This window comes from Symphalangus syndactylus, chromosome 13 (assembly GCF_028878055.3).
Source record: "Symphalangus syndactylus isolate Jambi chromosome 13, NHGRI_mSymSyn1-v2.1_pri, whole genome shotgun sequence".
Taxonomy (NCBI): domain Eukaryota; kingdom Metazoa; phylum Chordata; class Mammalia; order Primates; family Hylobatidae; genus Symphalangus; species Symphalangus syndactylus.
This window is the reverse complement of record NC_072435.2, coordinates 116,490,002-116,506,637: the sequence shown is the minus strand read 5'-3', so window position 1 is coordinate 116,506,637 and position 16,636 is coordinate 116,490,002. Positions and strand designations below refer to the sequence as shown.

Genomic DNA, 16,636 nt, shown 5'->3' with positions numbered 1-16,636 from the left:
ACACTTCCCGAAGTAATCCCTGGGCCAAGCTGAATGGATTTGACTAGGGTCAGGACAGACTGCTTCCAAGATAATTTCTGTTTGTCATGACACATAGTTCACTTTTCCTAAATTGAATTGTCCTATTCCTAAGTGAATTACTTACTGAGAAGCATTTTGTTTTATAGATTTAGTCAATCAAAAACCCTAAATAACTCTTTTGGGGACAGGCAGATTTGAATACCTAAGAGAAATTTTGTTGATCATTGCGACCCTTTGTGTCTTGCTATGTTTATCCTGGTTACATATTTTATTTGTAGCTTTAATATAATGAAGAGACTTCTCCTTTTTTTTTTTTTTTTTTTTGCCTTGGACTCCTGGGCTCAAGTGATCCTCCCACTTCAGCCTCCCAAGTAGCTGGAACTACAGGCTCAAGATAACATGCCTGACTTTTTTCTTTTCTTTTTTTTTTTTTTTTTTTTTCTGTAGAGATAGGGTCTCCTTAGTTTGCCCAGGCTGGTCTTGAACTCCTGGCCTCAAGTGATCCTCCTGCCTCAGCCTCTCAAAGTGCTGGGATTACAGGCATGAGCCACCACACCCAGCCTTTTTCTTCTATTATTTCATTATTATAGATCATATGAAGATTTCTTTGATCCTTTTGTGCACTTTTATGACATCTCAGTAGAGTTAATTTGGAAGTGAGACAAGATCAAACTGGTGATTTTTTTTTCATTCAGTGGTTATTAGAGTTTGCCATGTTTTCCTTCTCTACCAAAAATACTCTATTAATGGTTCTCAACCCTAGATGCAAAATACAGTTTTGTGAGGAGTTTTTAGCTGGGCCTAACCCCTGTGATTTCATTTAATTTGTCTAGGATTGGACCTGGGCTTTGTAATTTTTTTAAAGCTCTAATGGGAAGCCAAGAATTGAGAACCGAAATCCTACTCTAGCCCAAGAGATTATTTCCCCCCATTCATCTCCTATTCTGGTACCTTAAAATGTTCCCATAAAAAAAATTTTTTTTTTTGGTAAATATTAATAGATAGAAATGGGGGTCTCGCTGTGTTGCCCAGGCTGGTCTTGAACTCCTGGTCCCAAGCCATCCTTCCACTTCAGCCTCCCAAAGTCCTGGGATTACAGGCATGAGCTACCACATCTGGCCACATAAAATTTTTCTGATTTGCTGTTTTCAGCTATGGCTTGTTGTCCTCCTTCTCCCCCATCAGCCAAGTCAGTTTTCAACTATTAGCAACAATGGGAAAGAGTGAAAATGAGTACCTTAAACCCACAGGTGATAAGAAGTCCTTTTAGTCAATGGGTTTAAACCACCTCTTTTACCAAACCTATCTTCAAGACCACAGATTTACCCAAATGGACTAATCTGGGTTTTTACTACCTCTTAATGTTCTCAGTGGTGATTTGGATCCTGTCATCCAGATGGTTAACACCAGGAGGTAGTAGTTCACTTCAACAAATATTCTTGAGCGTCTACTGTAATGAAAGGCACCATGAAGAGAACAAGGAGTTCATAATCTCGTTGGGAAAGAAAGACTCGTAGGGCCTGGATGATCCGTGTCCTACAAATAATCCGTAGAACTGTCTGCATTTTTGCAAGTTAATGTATATGAAGTGCATAGGCACAGTGCCTGGTGCATAATAAGCTATTAATCTGTCTGTTTTTCTCTTTCAGGCATCCAAACAATTGACTCTACCCAGGCTCTGTTCCTTCCAATTGGAGCATCTGTCTCTCTTTTAGTAATGTTCTTCTTCTTTGACTCAGTTCAAGTAGTTTTTACAATATGTACAGCAGGTAAATATGAATTTCTCTGTCTAGACTTAACATACTAAAAGGAAAATTTTTCACCCTTATCATTGTTCAAAAATTAAGATTTATATACCATGTCATGTAAGTTTTTCCTTATAAATCTTGGCTTCGCCTCCTCCCTCTCAACCACGCCGCCCTTCCCCAACTCCTCCTTGAACCACTTGATCCACGTCATCTGTTGAGACCTGCCCACACAATCTGAAAGAAAGGCTGGAGATGTGAAAGTGCAGGAATTCTATGACACCAGAGCAGTATTGCTGTGCTTTGGCCGTGGCGCTTTTTCTAAATTACCAGAAGGTTGAGCTTGGCATAGAGGCTATTGTCAGCCTCTACCCACGTTCTTGCAGGTAGAAACATGGGTAGCTAATCAAAGTGATTGGACTGTCAGCTCTTTGATGTGTTTTCAAGCTAAGCAGTGATGGAAATTAAAAAAAAAAAATCGGCAAAATGCTACAAGACTTGTTAGGAGGTCATCCCCTGGCCTGCTGTTTATCTTTTAGAAAACTTACCTATGCTTTCCCCTACTTCAAATCAGGTACTTTTTTTTAATAATGAAGAGATTTTTTGTGCAGTATTAAAGGAAGACTTTTTTTTTTTTTTTCTTTTTGAGACGGAGTCTCGCTCTGTCGCCCAGGCTGGAGTGCAGTGGGGCAATCTCGGCTCACTGCAAGCTCCGCCTCCCGGGTTCACGCCATTCTCCTGCCTCAGCCTCTCCGAGTAGCTGGGACTACAGGCACCCGCCACCACACCCGGCTAATTTTTTGTATTTTTTTTTAGTAGAGACGGGGTTTCACCGTGGTCTCAATCTCCTGACCTCGTGATCCGCCCGCCTCGGCCTCCCAAAGTGCTGGGATTACAAGCTTGAGCCACCGCGCCCAGCCTGACATTTTTCTTCTCTAGTCAATTAACCGTATCCACTTGTCTAGTGTTTGGGGGAATGAAGTTTCTATAAGTCATGCCATTTTTCTTATAATTGTTTAAAAAAATTACACCTTTTCTTTCTCTAGTTCTTGCAACGATAGCTTTTGCTTTTCTTCTCCTCCCGATGTGCCAGTATTTAACAAGACCCTGCTCACCTCAGAACAAGTAAGGACTTGGGACTTTCCTCTTAAATTATAAACTTGTATATTTTTTCTGTCATATTTGATAGCATTATTAGGATTCTCCATTTCTGGTATTGGCTGGAGCACAGAAATGCCAGAAGACCGGGAAGTGAGACATTTGATCTTTAAAGCCAGAAGCTAGTACTTCCTTTTGTACCTTCTCATGTCAGAGGAAATACAAATAAAACTTAGGAAGTCTGAGTCATTGTAATGTGCTCCCTATTTAGATCATTGAAAGATGAGCAGTTTTCTTTTGAAAAAGTGCTTTCATTCCTTTACTGTGAGTTGATGAAATGTGAGAATAGTGGTTGAACTCAAACGTTCTTCTTTGCCTTTGGTCTTCAGTGGCCTAGATATGCTACCTACTTGCGTTTAATCCTAGTGTTCACACCTTAACTCTGAAAGTCATTGCTGCACGGAAACAAAATTCTGTGCTAATGGAGATGCTGAACGCACTTAGGAAACCAGTCACTGGTGGCAGCTGATGTTCCCAGTAATTAGTGATAACCAAAAGATTTATGATCTTCTAAATAGAGTGATACCATCTTTGTTAAATGAGTTGAATTGTTGGCATTTCTTCATTTGGTTTTTCTCATAAGAATAGAATTTCCTCCATACTTATTTAGCTTTTCCAGAGGTCGATATTGTCACTTCAAACTTCTAAATGCCCATGTTGATAATTGGTCCCAAAAAGACATTAGCAGTTGGTGCAGAAGTATATTCCTGTCAGCTTTCCATAGGTTTCTCCAAAAAAGGATTGGGTATTTTGGATTTCCAGCTATCTTGGTGTTATCTGCTATTCTAATCCAGCCATCATGAACTCTGATCATGAAATACCAAAGGAGAATTTGGTTACTGAATAAAGTGTGCCCACTGTCCAATAAGTGTTGTGTGTTTTCCAGGATTTCCTTTGGTTGCTGTGGACGTTTCACTGCTGCTGAGTTGCTGTCATTCTCTCTGTCTGTCATGCTCGTCCTCATCTGGGTTCTCACTGGCCATTGGCTTCTCATGGATGGTGAGTGACTAATTTGTGACAAATTGTAATTTTACTTTATAGAGTTTTATAGATACTTTAGGATATTCACAGAGCTGTACAACCATCACTACAATAAACTTTTAGAGCATTTTCACACCCACCCCCGCCAAAACCAATGAGCGGTCATTCCCCTTACCCACCACCCCACCCCAGCCCCAGGTATCCACTAGTCTCTACTTTCTGTTTCTATGGATTTCTCCATTCTGGACATTTTCCATAAATGGAATCATATATTATGTGGCCTTTTGTGTCTGACTTGTTTCACTTAGCATGTTTTCAAGTTTCATCCAGGTTGTAACCTGTATCAGCACTTCCTTTTTATGGCTGAATACTGTTCCATTATATGGATACACTAATTTTATTTATTGATTTACTGGTTGTTTCCACTTTTTAGGCTATTATGAATGATGCTTCTTTGAATATTAATGTACAAGTTTTTGTGCAGACTATGCTTTCTTATATAAATGGAGTCTTGGCACAATGGCTCATGCCTGTAATCCCAGCACATTGGGAGGCCGAGGCAGGAGGATCACTTGAGACCAAGAGTTCAAGACCAGTCTGGACAACATAGCAAGATCCCATTTCTACAAAAATAAAAATCATCTGGGCATGGTGCACCTATAGTCCCAGCTACTTGGGAGGCTGAGGTGGAAGGATCCCTTGAGCCCAGGAGTTCAAGATTACAGAGAGCTATGATCATGGTACTGCACTCCAGCCTCAGCAACAGAGTGAGACCCTGTCTCTTTAAAAAGTAACAATAAGGGCCGGGCGTGGTGGTTCATGCCTGTAACGGAAGGCTGAGGCAGGCGGATCACGAGGTCAGGAGATCAAGACCATCCTGGCTAAAATGGAGAGACCCCGTCTCTACTAAAAATACAAAAAATTAGCTAGGAGTGGTGGCAGGCACCTGTAGTCCCAGCTACTCGGGAGGCTGAGGCAGGAGAACTCGGGAGGTGTGAACGCAGGAGGCGGAGCTTGCAGTGAGTGGAGATCAAGCCACTGCACTCCAGCCTGGGCAACAGAGCGAGACTCCATCTCAAAAAAAAAGTAACAATAAGGAAATGGGATTAGATTGTAATATAATGCATCATATTATGCTCTGTATTATATTTGTAGTATATGTAATATATATAACCTGCATTATGTACGTGATATACATCATACACTTTTATGTAATGATATAAATACATGTCTATATTATTACATAAAAGTATATCATATGCTTTTTAATAACTCCAGAGTATTAAGGATGAATACCTAGACATGAAATTCCTGGAACAGAATTTTTGCATTAAAAAAATCTATACCTATTATTATACTGCCTTTCAGATAGGCTATAGTAGTTTATACTCCAACCTGTAGCATATGAAAATTTCTCTTCATTGATGATAAAGATGAAATAATAATGACAATAATACCTAGGATGAATTGAGTGCTTTTTATGGATTAGGCAGTCTGCTAGGTGCTTTACATGGATTATCTCGTTTAATCCTCAGAACAACTCTTTGAAGTAGGTACTGCTCTTTGTTCCCATTTTCAAAAGAGTAAACAAAGGTTCAGAGAACTAGCTCATCCCAGCCACAGACCCCTTATGTAGAATTCATACTTACCACCAAAGCATCTTGGAGGCTGTTTCTGAAAATCACCCATAATTTTCCTGGTTTTTCCCTTAAAACTTTTTTTTAGGGGAGGGAGTTTCGCTTTTGTTGCCCAGGCTGGAGTGCAATGGTGTGATCTTGGCTCGCTGCAACCTTCGTCTCCCGGATTCAAGCTATTCTGCCTCAGCCTCCCAAGTACCTGGGATTGCGGGCACACACCATCATGCCCAGCTAATTTTTGTATTTTTTTTTTTTTTAATTTTTGTATTTTTTAGTAGAGACGGGGTTTCACCATGTTGGTCAGGCTAGTCTCGAACCCCTGACCTCAGGTGATCCACTTGGCATCCCAAAGTTCTGGGATTACAGGCGTGAGCCACCATGCCCAGCTTTTTTTTTTTTTTTTTTAAATAGAGACAGGGTCTCTTCATGTTGCCCAGGCTGGTCTTGAACTCCTGGGCCCAGGCGATCCTCCCGCCTCGGCCTCCCAAAGTGCACAGGCATGAGCCACTGTGCCTGGCCTCCCCTGGCTTTTTGTTTTGTTTTGTTTGGAGACAGGGCCTTACTCTGTTGCTCAGGCTGGAGTGCAGTGGCATGATCAATGCTTACTGAACTCTTGAACTCAAGCAGTCCTCCCACCTCTGCCTCTCAGGTAGGTGAGACTATAGGCACAAGCCACCATACCCAGCCAAATTTTTTTATTATTATTTTATAGAGATGGGTCTCACTATGTTACCCAGGCTGTCTTGAACTCCTGGCCTCAAGCAGTCCTCCCAAAGTGCTGGGATGGGGCCAGTGCATTGGCTTCCAGCACTTCGAGAGGCCAAGATGGGAGGATTGCTTGAGGCCAGGAGTTCAAGACCAGCCTGGGCAACACAGTGAGACTGCATCTCTACAAAGCACTGGGATTACAAGCATGTACTGAGCCACGAGGCCCAGCCCCTTGAGATGTTTTTAAACTTTTCTTTTAAACCGTATCATTCTGTTTCCACTTCTTTTTTTTTATATATATTTTTTTTTTTTTGAGACGGAGTCTCACTCTGTTGCCCAGGCTGGAGTGCAGTGGCGCGATCTTGGCTCACTGCAACCTCTGCCTCCTAGGTTCAAGTGATTCTGCCTCAGCCTCCTGAGTAACTGGGATTACAGGTGCCCGCCACCACACCTTGCTAATTTTTTTTTCTTTTTTTTTGTATTTTTAGTAGAGACAAGGTTTCGCCACGTTGGCCAGGCTGGTCTTGAACTCCTGACCTCAGGTGATCCACCCACCTCAGCCTCCCAAGGTGCTGGGATTACAGGCGTGAGCCCACCACAGCTGGCCTTCACTTCCTTTATATGCATTCCTTACGTTTCCACAGTTCACTTACGTAATCTCAAAAAATTTTTATCCAACTGCTCTGCCCCACAAAGTAAAATTCTTTAAAAGGGATTGTAAACTATCACCTTTTCCTTTCTTTTGGTGGTTCCAAAGGGAAGACGGTTAAAATATAAAGACAGTCAATTTTATACTACTTGTAATTCCAAAGAATTTTTAAGGGAAGAATTTGAAAATCTGGGGTACAGGTATGGATTGCATCTATTCCTGTTACCTGCTCCAAATAACCACAAAGCTACTCCAGACTTTGGAGACAGAGTTCTTTGGAACCAGTGCCAGGTCTGAGAGGCTCCTCTGCACTCCACCAGGCAGTGTTTACCTGCAGCTCTGGGGCTGGCTCAGAGGTGATGGGGTTGATGTTCATCATTGTCTGAGCCCAGAGCCACCCAGAGTGATGCTTACTGTCACTGCCTCAAGTTCGGAGTAGCTAAGTTAGTCAAACAATTTCTAAGTACTGATCTTATAGGCTATATATACTTTGTATGACTGATCTTAAGTTTGCTGCATAGTATTTGGTCCATTGTTTGGGGTTTTTATTTTTAATTTGTTTTAGAGAAAGGTTCTTGGTCTGTTGTCCAGGCTGCAATATGGTGACAGGATCCTAACTCACTGTGACCTCAAGCTCCTGGGCTTAAGTAATTGTTTGGATTTTTTTTTAGAAGACATTTGCATCAAATATATTAATTAACTCAAAACCAAGGATGTTCTATTCATGGTCAATTTGGATAGAATTTGACAAAAATGATTGTAAACTATTTTTTTTCTGGATCCAGAATAAGAATCATCTTAATAAGAAAGAAATTTTAAACTTTAAGGAAAACAAAAAACTTGTCCTTCTGCATCTAGGAATTTTTTGTCTTCATAAGTGACTTTGACCAGTACAATGATTTGAAATGTCTGTGTGTCAAGTTAGTTAGTAAAATGACATAAGAAACTGAGTATTCTGTGGAAATAAACTAGCAAGTGGATTGCAAATTGTAAAACATACAAATATAAGTTATACTTACAATTTTAAAATACATTTGTTAAAAAGACAGGGTTATAGTGATGGAGAACAGCTCAGTGGTTGGCAGGGTTTGTGTGGAGGAGTAGGGTGACTATAAAGAAAAAACACAGCAGTTTTGGGGGGTGATGTGACCATTCTCTATGCTGAGCATGGTGGTGACTCTGTAAATGCATGTGGGAACTTTCATAGAACTGCTACATCTAAAGAGAAACTGTCAATTTTACTGTTCAGGCCAGGCGCGGTGGCTCATGCCTGTAATCCCAGCACTTTGGGAGGCTGAGGCGGGCACATCACCTGAGGTCAGGAATTTGAGACCAGCCTGGCCAACATGGTGAAACCCCGTCTGTACTAAAAGTTCAAAAATTAGCCAGGTGTGGTGGTGTGCGCCTGTAATCCCAGCTACTCGGAACGGTGAGACAGGAGAATCGCTTCAACCCAGGAGGTGGAGGTTGCAGTGAGCCGAGATCACACCACTGCACTCCAGCCTGGGTTGCAGAGTAAGACTCCGTCTCAAAAAATAATAATAATAATAATAATAATTTACTATTCAGTCATTTTGGAAATAAGATGTTAAATATGTTTTTATTTTTTATAAATATGTAAATCTTTTCATAGTAGTTATTCAATGCTTTTTTGAGTGTCTACCATATACCAAGCTATTAAAACAGTTCCTTGAGTTTGCAGACCAAGTTACCCTCTAGACTATACAGACCTTTGATGACGCAGACAGGGAAGGCAAAGTCAAAATCACCCATGCCCATCTGTGTAGTAATTCACCTTTGCTGATTCTGACAGGTTTGGTCATTTGTTTAGCATCTTGTATTCCCTTATAAAAACATGTGCTGTGATTGTTTGCTTTACTACTAGAGAACCCACTATGCACATAAGCAGTCTGAAGTGCAATGGCTACCAGACCTGATTTCCCAAATCAAGTATTAATTAGCGCTTTCAGTAGCTTGTGATTTGTGTTACAATACTTCAGTGCTTCCGGAAGTTGATGACATTACATTCAAAGTAATACAACAAGTTGCTTGCCCAGCTTATGGTAAAAGGGTGGGTAAGTGCTAGGACTAGTTATTATTAAGAGTGATAAAGTGACAGCTATGTGCATTAGACTTTTCCTAAGAGTAGCACTTGTTGAATTCTGCAAACAATGATTTGTTAATTTAAAGTAGGGAAGAAGTGATTCATGTATAAACAGAGCATGTAGGGGATTCTGAAAAACTTTAGTAAAACCTAATCTTTTAAAAATATTATACAATATTAAGGAATCTTGATCATGATAATTATTGGGGCACAGAGAATAAATTTTAGTCCAAATCAATCTCATAGCTTCTTTTATGATTATATCCCTTAAATCTTACCTAGTCCAGTGGCTTCCTGATGAGGAAACAGGCAGATGTTTCTCCTGCTGTTACTTCTGAACAGAAACTATATAGAAATTCCAGTTAGTTGGTTAGAATCTAAACCAGATTTTTTCAGTGCATGTAAGTTGGTTGTTTGGATGACTGTGAACCACATATTCCTAAGAGAAACTGTTTTATGATGGTGTCTTTAAATGACAAATTGAGAGGCCACCCCCATAATGATACACTTAAAGCCACCTAAACAAATGTGGAAGGAGACGATGAAAGCATAAGCCACTGACCCAAAAAAGATGAGCTGTCTCTCAAAACAGTAAGCAGTGTGGTCTTTCTACCCTCAGCTCTGCCCTACCTTAGCATTGCAGAGAACAGAAAAAATGCCTGTTTACTAATAGTGTGCTACCAAAAAAAAAAAAAAAGTTTAGCATGGTGGAAGGTGACATTCTTTTCACAGCCATTGGAAATATACACTTTAGAGCAAGTCGGGATAATTTTCTTCATTGTACTTCTGCAGACAGGTCTGGGATGGGTTTATCAGACTCACTGAAGGAGGAATGGGGTGAGCACCTCTCTGTAAGACATACTAAAGGGTCTGTTTTACTATGCGAGTCCCTTCCTCTAGACTGTACAGTTGGTAGAAAATTGGCCATAAAGAACGAACTTTTTTCCCCAGTGGCTGCTATCAGAAGTACATTTCCATTGGAAAATTCACTTCATAGTTGAAAAGTTTGCTGAGTGTTCAGTGAGGCTCCCCGAAACCCTAATTAGAATTTTACCGCATTTTTCTGTCATTATTGCAGTTTCCCAGTATTACTTATCCACGGATCTCTTCTTCCTGCCAGTTTGCACTGGTTGAACCGCCCTTGTGACCAAGGATGGAATTTTTCCTCAAAGAGAGCCTTTGAGCTTTTCGTTTGTTTCTCAGACTAGTGTTTGACTTGTTTTCTGCTGTCACAGTAGTCTAGCTTTCTAGCCATATTGTGTAATACACTGTAGTGTTTTGCTCTCTGCCATGAATATTATCTTTCAGACTTCTCTGCAGAATCTGAAATCATCTTGTAAGCAGTGATATTTGGTGGCTGGGTTTTTTTTTTTTTAATTAGTGTTTCTTAATTAAAGTCTGTATATTTGAAGTTAATTTAGAGTAAAAACAGGATAATTATTTTCAGGGCTACACTAAGAAGTATTAACAATAGGAATGGACTTCAGGATTTTCCCGAACTGAAGTCTAGGGCTGTTTTGTCTACTCTCAGTTTCATCTGGCAAATTAACCTTTCAAATTTGGGAAGACTTGAAAGAGTTCGACCTATGGGTGATGGTATGTTAGCTAAAAGCTGATGAATATTGAGTACACACCCCTAGTGATCAAGGATCATAGAACCTGGTTTACAGTCTATCCCCTGCCTAGTTCAGGGACTAACAGAGTCTTGACAGATGTCTGATTCAGTCCCCTCGTTTTATAGCAATTGCTACTAACTTATGATTAGAACATGTTTAGGGCCAGAAATCTAACAATTGGTATTTTGTTTTAAAATGCTACACTCAACCGGGCACGGTGGATCACGCCCATAATCCCAACTTTTTGGGAGGCCAAGGCAGGCAGATCACTTGAGGTCAGGAGTTGGAGACCAGCCTGGCCAACATGGTGAAACCCCATCTCTACTAAAAATACAAAAATTAACCAAGGCGTGGTGGCATGCACCTGTAGTCCCAGCTACTTGGGAGGCTGAGGCAGGAGAATCACTTGAACCTGGAAGGCAGGGGTTGCAGTGAGCTGAGATTGCACCACTGCACTCCAGCCTGGGCAACAGAGTGAGACTCTGTCTCTAAATAAATAAATAAATAAATAAAATGCTACACTCTTGGTGCGCTGAGTCCACACAGGGCGTAGATATCTAGAGAGCCTGTATCGCGAATGTGAGCACTGCTTAGAAACCTTACAGGTTATGTCATCCTCATAGAGAACATTTGAGCTCGGTTTGGTGTCACTGTCTTTGTCCCTGACCCACTGGTTGTAGAAGGCAATGTGATACAGAGATATCAGTGATAAATTGAAAATAACTCTAGCTAAATGGCTAAGATTAATCATTTACTTCCCCCAACACTTTTGGTTAATGTACGTTTAACCAAAAGTTAAGTGTGTTGGTGAACCTATAAGAGAGAGTCTCAGGAGTGTCTAAAGCCGCAAGGGAAAGAGAGCACCTCCCTTCACTTTAGCCTTGAAAAGCCCTGAGGAGGAGGTAAGATTTTTTAAGGGTTACTTGAATGACAGAATGAAAGGCAGGCAAACTAGATTGAGAGCATGTTCTGGGACTGTGACATCGCTTGTGGCAGTATTCGCTGGGTCAGAGTGGTATTCATTCCATATGCCTCTAAGAGCCTTCTCCGAGACAGTCAAAACGATGCCTTCTGCTTCTTCATACACGGAACTTAGACTAGAGTGGAGAGGATCTAGATGGTCTAATTGGAAAGAGGGTGTTCAGCTTAACGCAGATGGAGAGAAGGGATAGGCTGAGGAATAGGAACCCGTTCAGACAGATGCCAAAGCAGAGCCAGCATGGTGCTCAGCTCCGCTCTATGGAGGTTGTGCCTCCTGACTTTATGCAACTTTATAATTAGACTTGATTCGTCATAGAGAAGGGAACCTGGTGACCTTAAGGCAGGAAATTATGTGAACAGATGTTTGACAGTGGCAGTGAACAGTACATGGGAAAGAGTAAGAGGGAGGGAGGGAAAGGAGACACAGCAAAAAGTAGGAAGTGGGTGGAGGTGTGAGCAAGGTCTGCAGTAACAGTAAAGGATAACACCTCAGAATGGCTGCAGATTTCATGTGCATGATGAGAGGCTGTGAGGTGTTGAAGATGAACCCAGACTTTCTTATTTGGAAGGTTAGGATAGAATGACACTGTCTGGAGTCATGGAAAACCCAGTCACTGAGCAGTCTGTTCCATATTTAGTTTAGACGCAGGTGGAGGAGGATTAGCATGAGATGAATGACAAAGCAGCAGGTAGATGCTTAGACCTTGTGACCTTTCAAGGCTCCTGCGCAGTTAGGATGAAGTAATTCTATGGTAAATTGAGTAGAAAAGGTCAGGACGGGCCAGACGCGGTGGCCCATGCCTGTAATCCCAGCACTTCAGGAGGTTGAGGCAGGCAGATCACCTGAAGTCAGTAGTTCAAGACCAGCCTGACCCATATGGTGAAACCCCATCTCTACTAACAATACAAAAATTAGTTGGGCATGGTGGTGGGTGCCGGTAGTCCCAGCTACTCAGGAGGCTGAGACAGAATTGCTTGAACCTGGGAGGCACAGGTTGCAGTGAGCCAAGATCATGCCACTGCACTCCAGGCTGGGCGACAGAGCAAGACTCCATCTCCAAAAGGAAAAGGTCAGGAAGGGACAGGATGTCTGCATGTGTCACAAAGGCAAATAAACTTATCCCGAGGAGCCTGGCCTCTTGCTTCTCTGTCCAGTCTGTTTCCCTGCCCCTCTTTTGGTTACTAGTGAGCTGCATCATCCAGTCCTCTGACCCTCACTCCCCACAGACTCCTGTCTCCCATCTGTCCATCCTAGGCCTTCTGTTACTTTCTTTGTGCCCTTGATGCCTTGCATTCCATGTATTCCCCTGTAAGTCCATGAACAGATCACCCTAGCCAGTGTCTATACACAAACCTGTGTTTCACCTGCACTCTGCCTGATGGGCTTCCCACCTACTTCTGACCACTGTTGTTCCTCCAGCCGGCTGAGCTGCTCCCTGGTAATGTCCTGTTTATTGACTCATGACACAACCAAATCTTTGTTTCCTAAAGATGATGATCATGGGAGGTCCTGTCCTTTCAAATATGCGTGTGAGTTAATCAGAGCAGGGGCTCTGGGTACATCTCTCAGTGCCCTAAACGTCATGCTTCAGTCATCCCTTTGCAGCTCTGAATGCTCTGAGCTTTGTCAAGCCTCACTGATTAATACATTTCATTGGGTTCATTTCAAATGATATACATCTGTATACATTTTACCAGGTTTGTTGTGTTTTATGAATTTATTTAAAAATTAAAGGAGACCCTAGTATAATAAACATCCTATATGATTATAAAGTCAGGAATTAGATCTTTTTTTTCATATCTTTGTATTGTATTTATTGGATAAATTTTAATCTCCAGTTTTACTTGGCTTAATAATAATAAACCAATTTCTTTTTTTATTATTATTATTATACTTTAGGTTTTAGGGTACATGTGCACGATGTGCAGGTTTGTTACATAGTATCCATGTGCCATGTTGGTTTGCTGCACCCATTAACTCGTCATTTAGCATTAGGTATATCTCCTAATGCTGTCCCTCCCCACTCCCCCCACCCCACAACAGTCTGGTTCAACATACGCAAATCAATAAATGTAATCCAGCATATAAACAGAACCAAAGACAAAAACCACATGATTATCTCAATAGATGCAGAAAAGGCCTTTGACAAAATTCAACAATGCTTCATGCTAAAAACTCTCAATAAATTAGGTATTGATGGGACGTATCTCAAAATAATAAGAGCTATCTATGACAAACCCACAGCCAATATCATACTGAATGGGCAAAAACTGGAAGCATTCCCTTTGAAAACTGGCAGGAGACAGGGATGCCCTCTCTCACCACTCCTATTCAACATAGTGCTGGAAGTTCTGGCCAGGGCAATCAGACAGGAGAAGGAAATAAAGGGTATTCAATTAGGAATAGAGGAAGTCAAATTGTCCCTGTTTGCAGATGACATGATTGTATATCTAGAAAACCCCATTGTCTCAGCCCAAAATCTCCTTAAGCTGATTAGCAACTTCAGCAAAGTCTCAGGATACAAAATCAATGTACAAAAATCACAAGCATTCTTGTACACCAATCACAGACAAACAGAGAGCCAAATCATGAGTGAACTCCCATTCACAATTGCTTCAAAGAGAATAAAATACCTAGGAATCCAACTTACAAGGGATGTGAAGGACCTCTTCAAGGAGAACTACAAACCACTGCTCAATGAAATGAAAGAGGATACAAACAAATGGAAGAACATTCCATGCTCATGGGTTGGAAGAATCAATATCATGAAAATGGCCATACTGCCCAAGGTAATTTATAGATTCAATGCCATCCCCATCAAGCTACCAATGACTTTCTTCACAGAATTGGAAAAAACTACTTTAAAGTTCATATGGAACCAAAAAAGAGCCCACATCGCCAAGTCAATCCTAAGCCAAAAGAACAAAGCTGGAGGCATCATGCTACCTGACTTCAAACTATACTACAAGGAATTAGATCTTGACCACATCTCTCCAGAACTCACACTGCAGCTCACCCTGTAGGTCAGTGAGTGCTTGATAACAGTGATGACAGTGGAGATGAAGATACATATTTTTCTCTTCCTAGGTTGAATACTGTCTTTCCAACTCTTCTGAGTTGTAGGGATGAGGCAGCTTTTTCTCCTCTGTGTTTATATTAGCACCATGCACACAGTAGGAACCCCTGTAATAGTAATTTAGTTGATACGTCCAGGGTCTGCCAAGCTGCTATATTTATCCGCTTTATTACATATATTGACAATTTACCACCAGTTCTATGAAAATGAAATATATCTGTTCATATGGCTTTTTACTTGCCTTAGAATAATTTGAAATTTGAAGTTAATAGAACACAGTTTTGCATTCATTCAGCAAGTATTTATTGAATGTCTACTCTGTCAAGTGCTAGGGATCCACAGAAAGAATCAGACACGGTTTCTGTTTCCTAGGAGCACATGGTCAGCTAGCACAAGGAATAAACTCACCAGTGTGTAAATATTCACACAGTCATAGAATGGATGAGTGAGTTGAGAGACAGTCAGCGTTCTGTGGCACATCACATAGAAGGAGCAACTGGGCCGGGCACGGTGGCTCATGCCTGTAATCCCAGCACTTTGGGAGGCCGGGGTGGGTGGGTCACCTGAGGTCAGGAGTAAGACTCTGAGAAAGGACTCCTGACCTGGCTCTTTCAGAATGAGGATGGATTTTCTAGATGAAGGAGCCGGGGGCAGGACCTTCTGTGTAGAGCATGAAAAGAACACAGTATGTGTGGAGAGTGGAGAATCGTGTTGAACTGGCTAGAAAACAGAGCCACAGGAATGCGTGTTGAGGGCTTGGGCTGTACAGTGGAGAGTACCCTCCCTGGCCAGGGAGTTGGACATTCATCCCATCACAAGACCCCATGAAGAGTTCCTCAGCAGCTCTGTGTCTTCATCAAACCTGTGTTTGCAGAACAGTGGAGGAAGAGAGCTGAAGGAGGGGAGAGCCCTGCACCTGCCAGGCCCTGGCCTAGACTACAGGGGTGAGCACTGAGCCATGCTCTCGGGGAACCTTCAGTGGAGTTGAGAGCAGTGAGAATGTTAAAAAGAAAGAAGAAATTTTGTATATCAGATGTTGAGAAATGAAAAACAAGACAAGGACAGGAAGTATAATCTTAAATATAATTGCAGGAAAGTCCACCTGTCACTGAGAAGCTAGTACTTGAGTCAAGAACTGTGAAAGACGAGGAGGGGAGCCAGTTGGGTTCTGGGAGGAGATTGTTTCAGGCAGAGGGCACAGTAAATGCAGAGCACTGAAGCAGCAGCATGGGGGGGCAGAGTGAGGAGGCTGCTGTGGCTGGCACAGGAAGTAGCAGGAGGTGACCTGAAGGGTCATCGTCACAGCAGGACCTTGTCAGCCAGTATGAAGGCTGTGGCTTTTACTCTGTGGGAAGTTATTTAAGAGTTTTGAGCTAGGGGACCCATAAAACCTGCCTTAGGGTTTAAGAAGCTGCTTCTGTCTGCCCTGTGAAGAAGAGACTTGTTAGGGGTTAAGTTGGAGGCAGAGAGGCCAGGGAGGAGGTCATTGCAGCAATGCACGCCAGGAGAGGATGGCGGCTTGTGCCAGGCAGGGTGTAAAAGAGAAAGGGGTCAAAAACGACATCACAGATTTCCGTCTGCACAATTGGAAGCAAAGAGTAAATGCTTGGAGATGGAAGACTACACTGTTAAGAGCTGAGTTTGGACATGTTAGATTTGAGAGGCCAACTAGACAGCCAAGTATGTATGTCCCTTAGGCCACAGGATGTATGAGTCTGGAGCTCCAAGAAGAGATTCAGGCTGGAAATAATGTGTGAGTTGATGACATGTAGGATAGTCTCAAGAGCCATGAGATTGGACGAGATCACTGAGAGAGGAAAAGATCTGAGGAAAGGCCTGCGGAGTTCTGGGAATTGAGGAGGAGCTATGGAGAAGCCTGAAAAGGCCAGTGAATGGGGAGGAACAGGAGAGCACATTGTCCTGAGAATCAAGGGAGAAGGAGGGAGCCATTAGCTTGGC

At 42.0% G+C, this 16,636-nt stretch overlaps 1 protein-coding gene across 3 annotated transcripts in view; it reads left to right on the top strand.

The window, feature by feature from the left end:
• Positions 1-16,636, top strand: part of SPPL3 (signal peptide peptidase like 3) — a 145,350-nt gene that overhangs the window by 121,340 nt on the left and 7,374 nt on the right. For all 3 annotated transcript variants that reach the window (XM_055237782.2, XM_063614705.1, XM_055237783.2), the window contains 3 exons: positions 1,671-1,790; positions 2,813-2,891; positions 3,811-3,923. In XM_055237782.2, the coding sequence (XP_055093757.1) occupies positions 1,671-1,790; positions 2,813-2,891; positions 3,811-3,923 (312 nt within the window). The remainder of the gene's footprint in view (positions 1-1,670; positions 1,791-2,812; positions 2,892-3,810; positions 3,924-16,636) is intronic.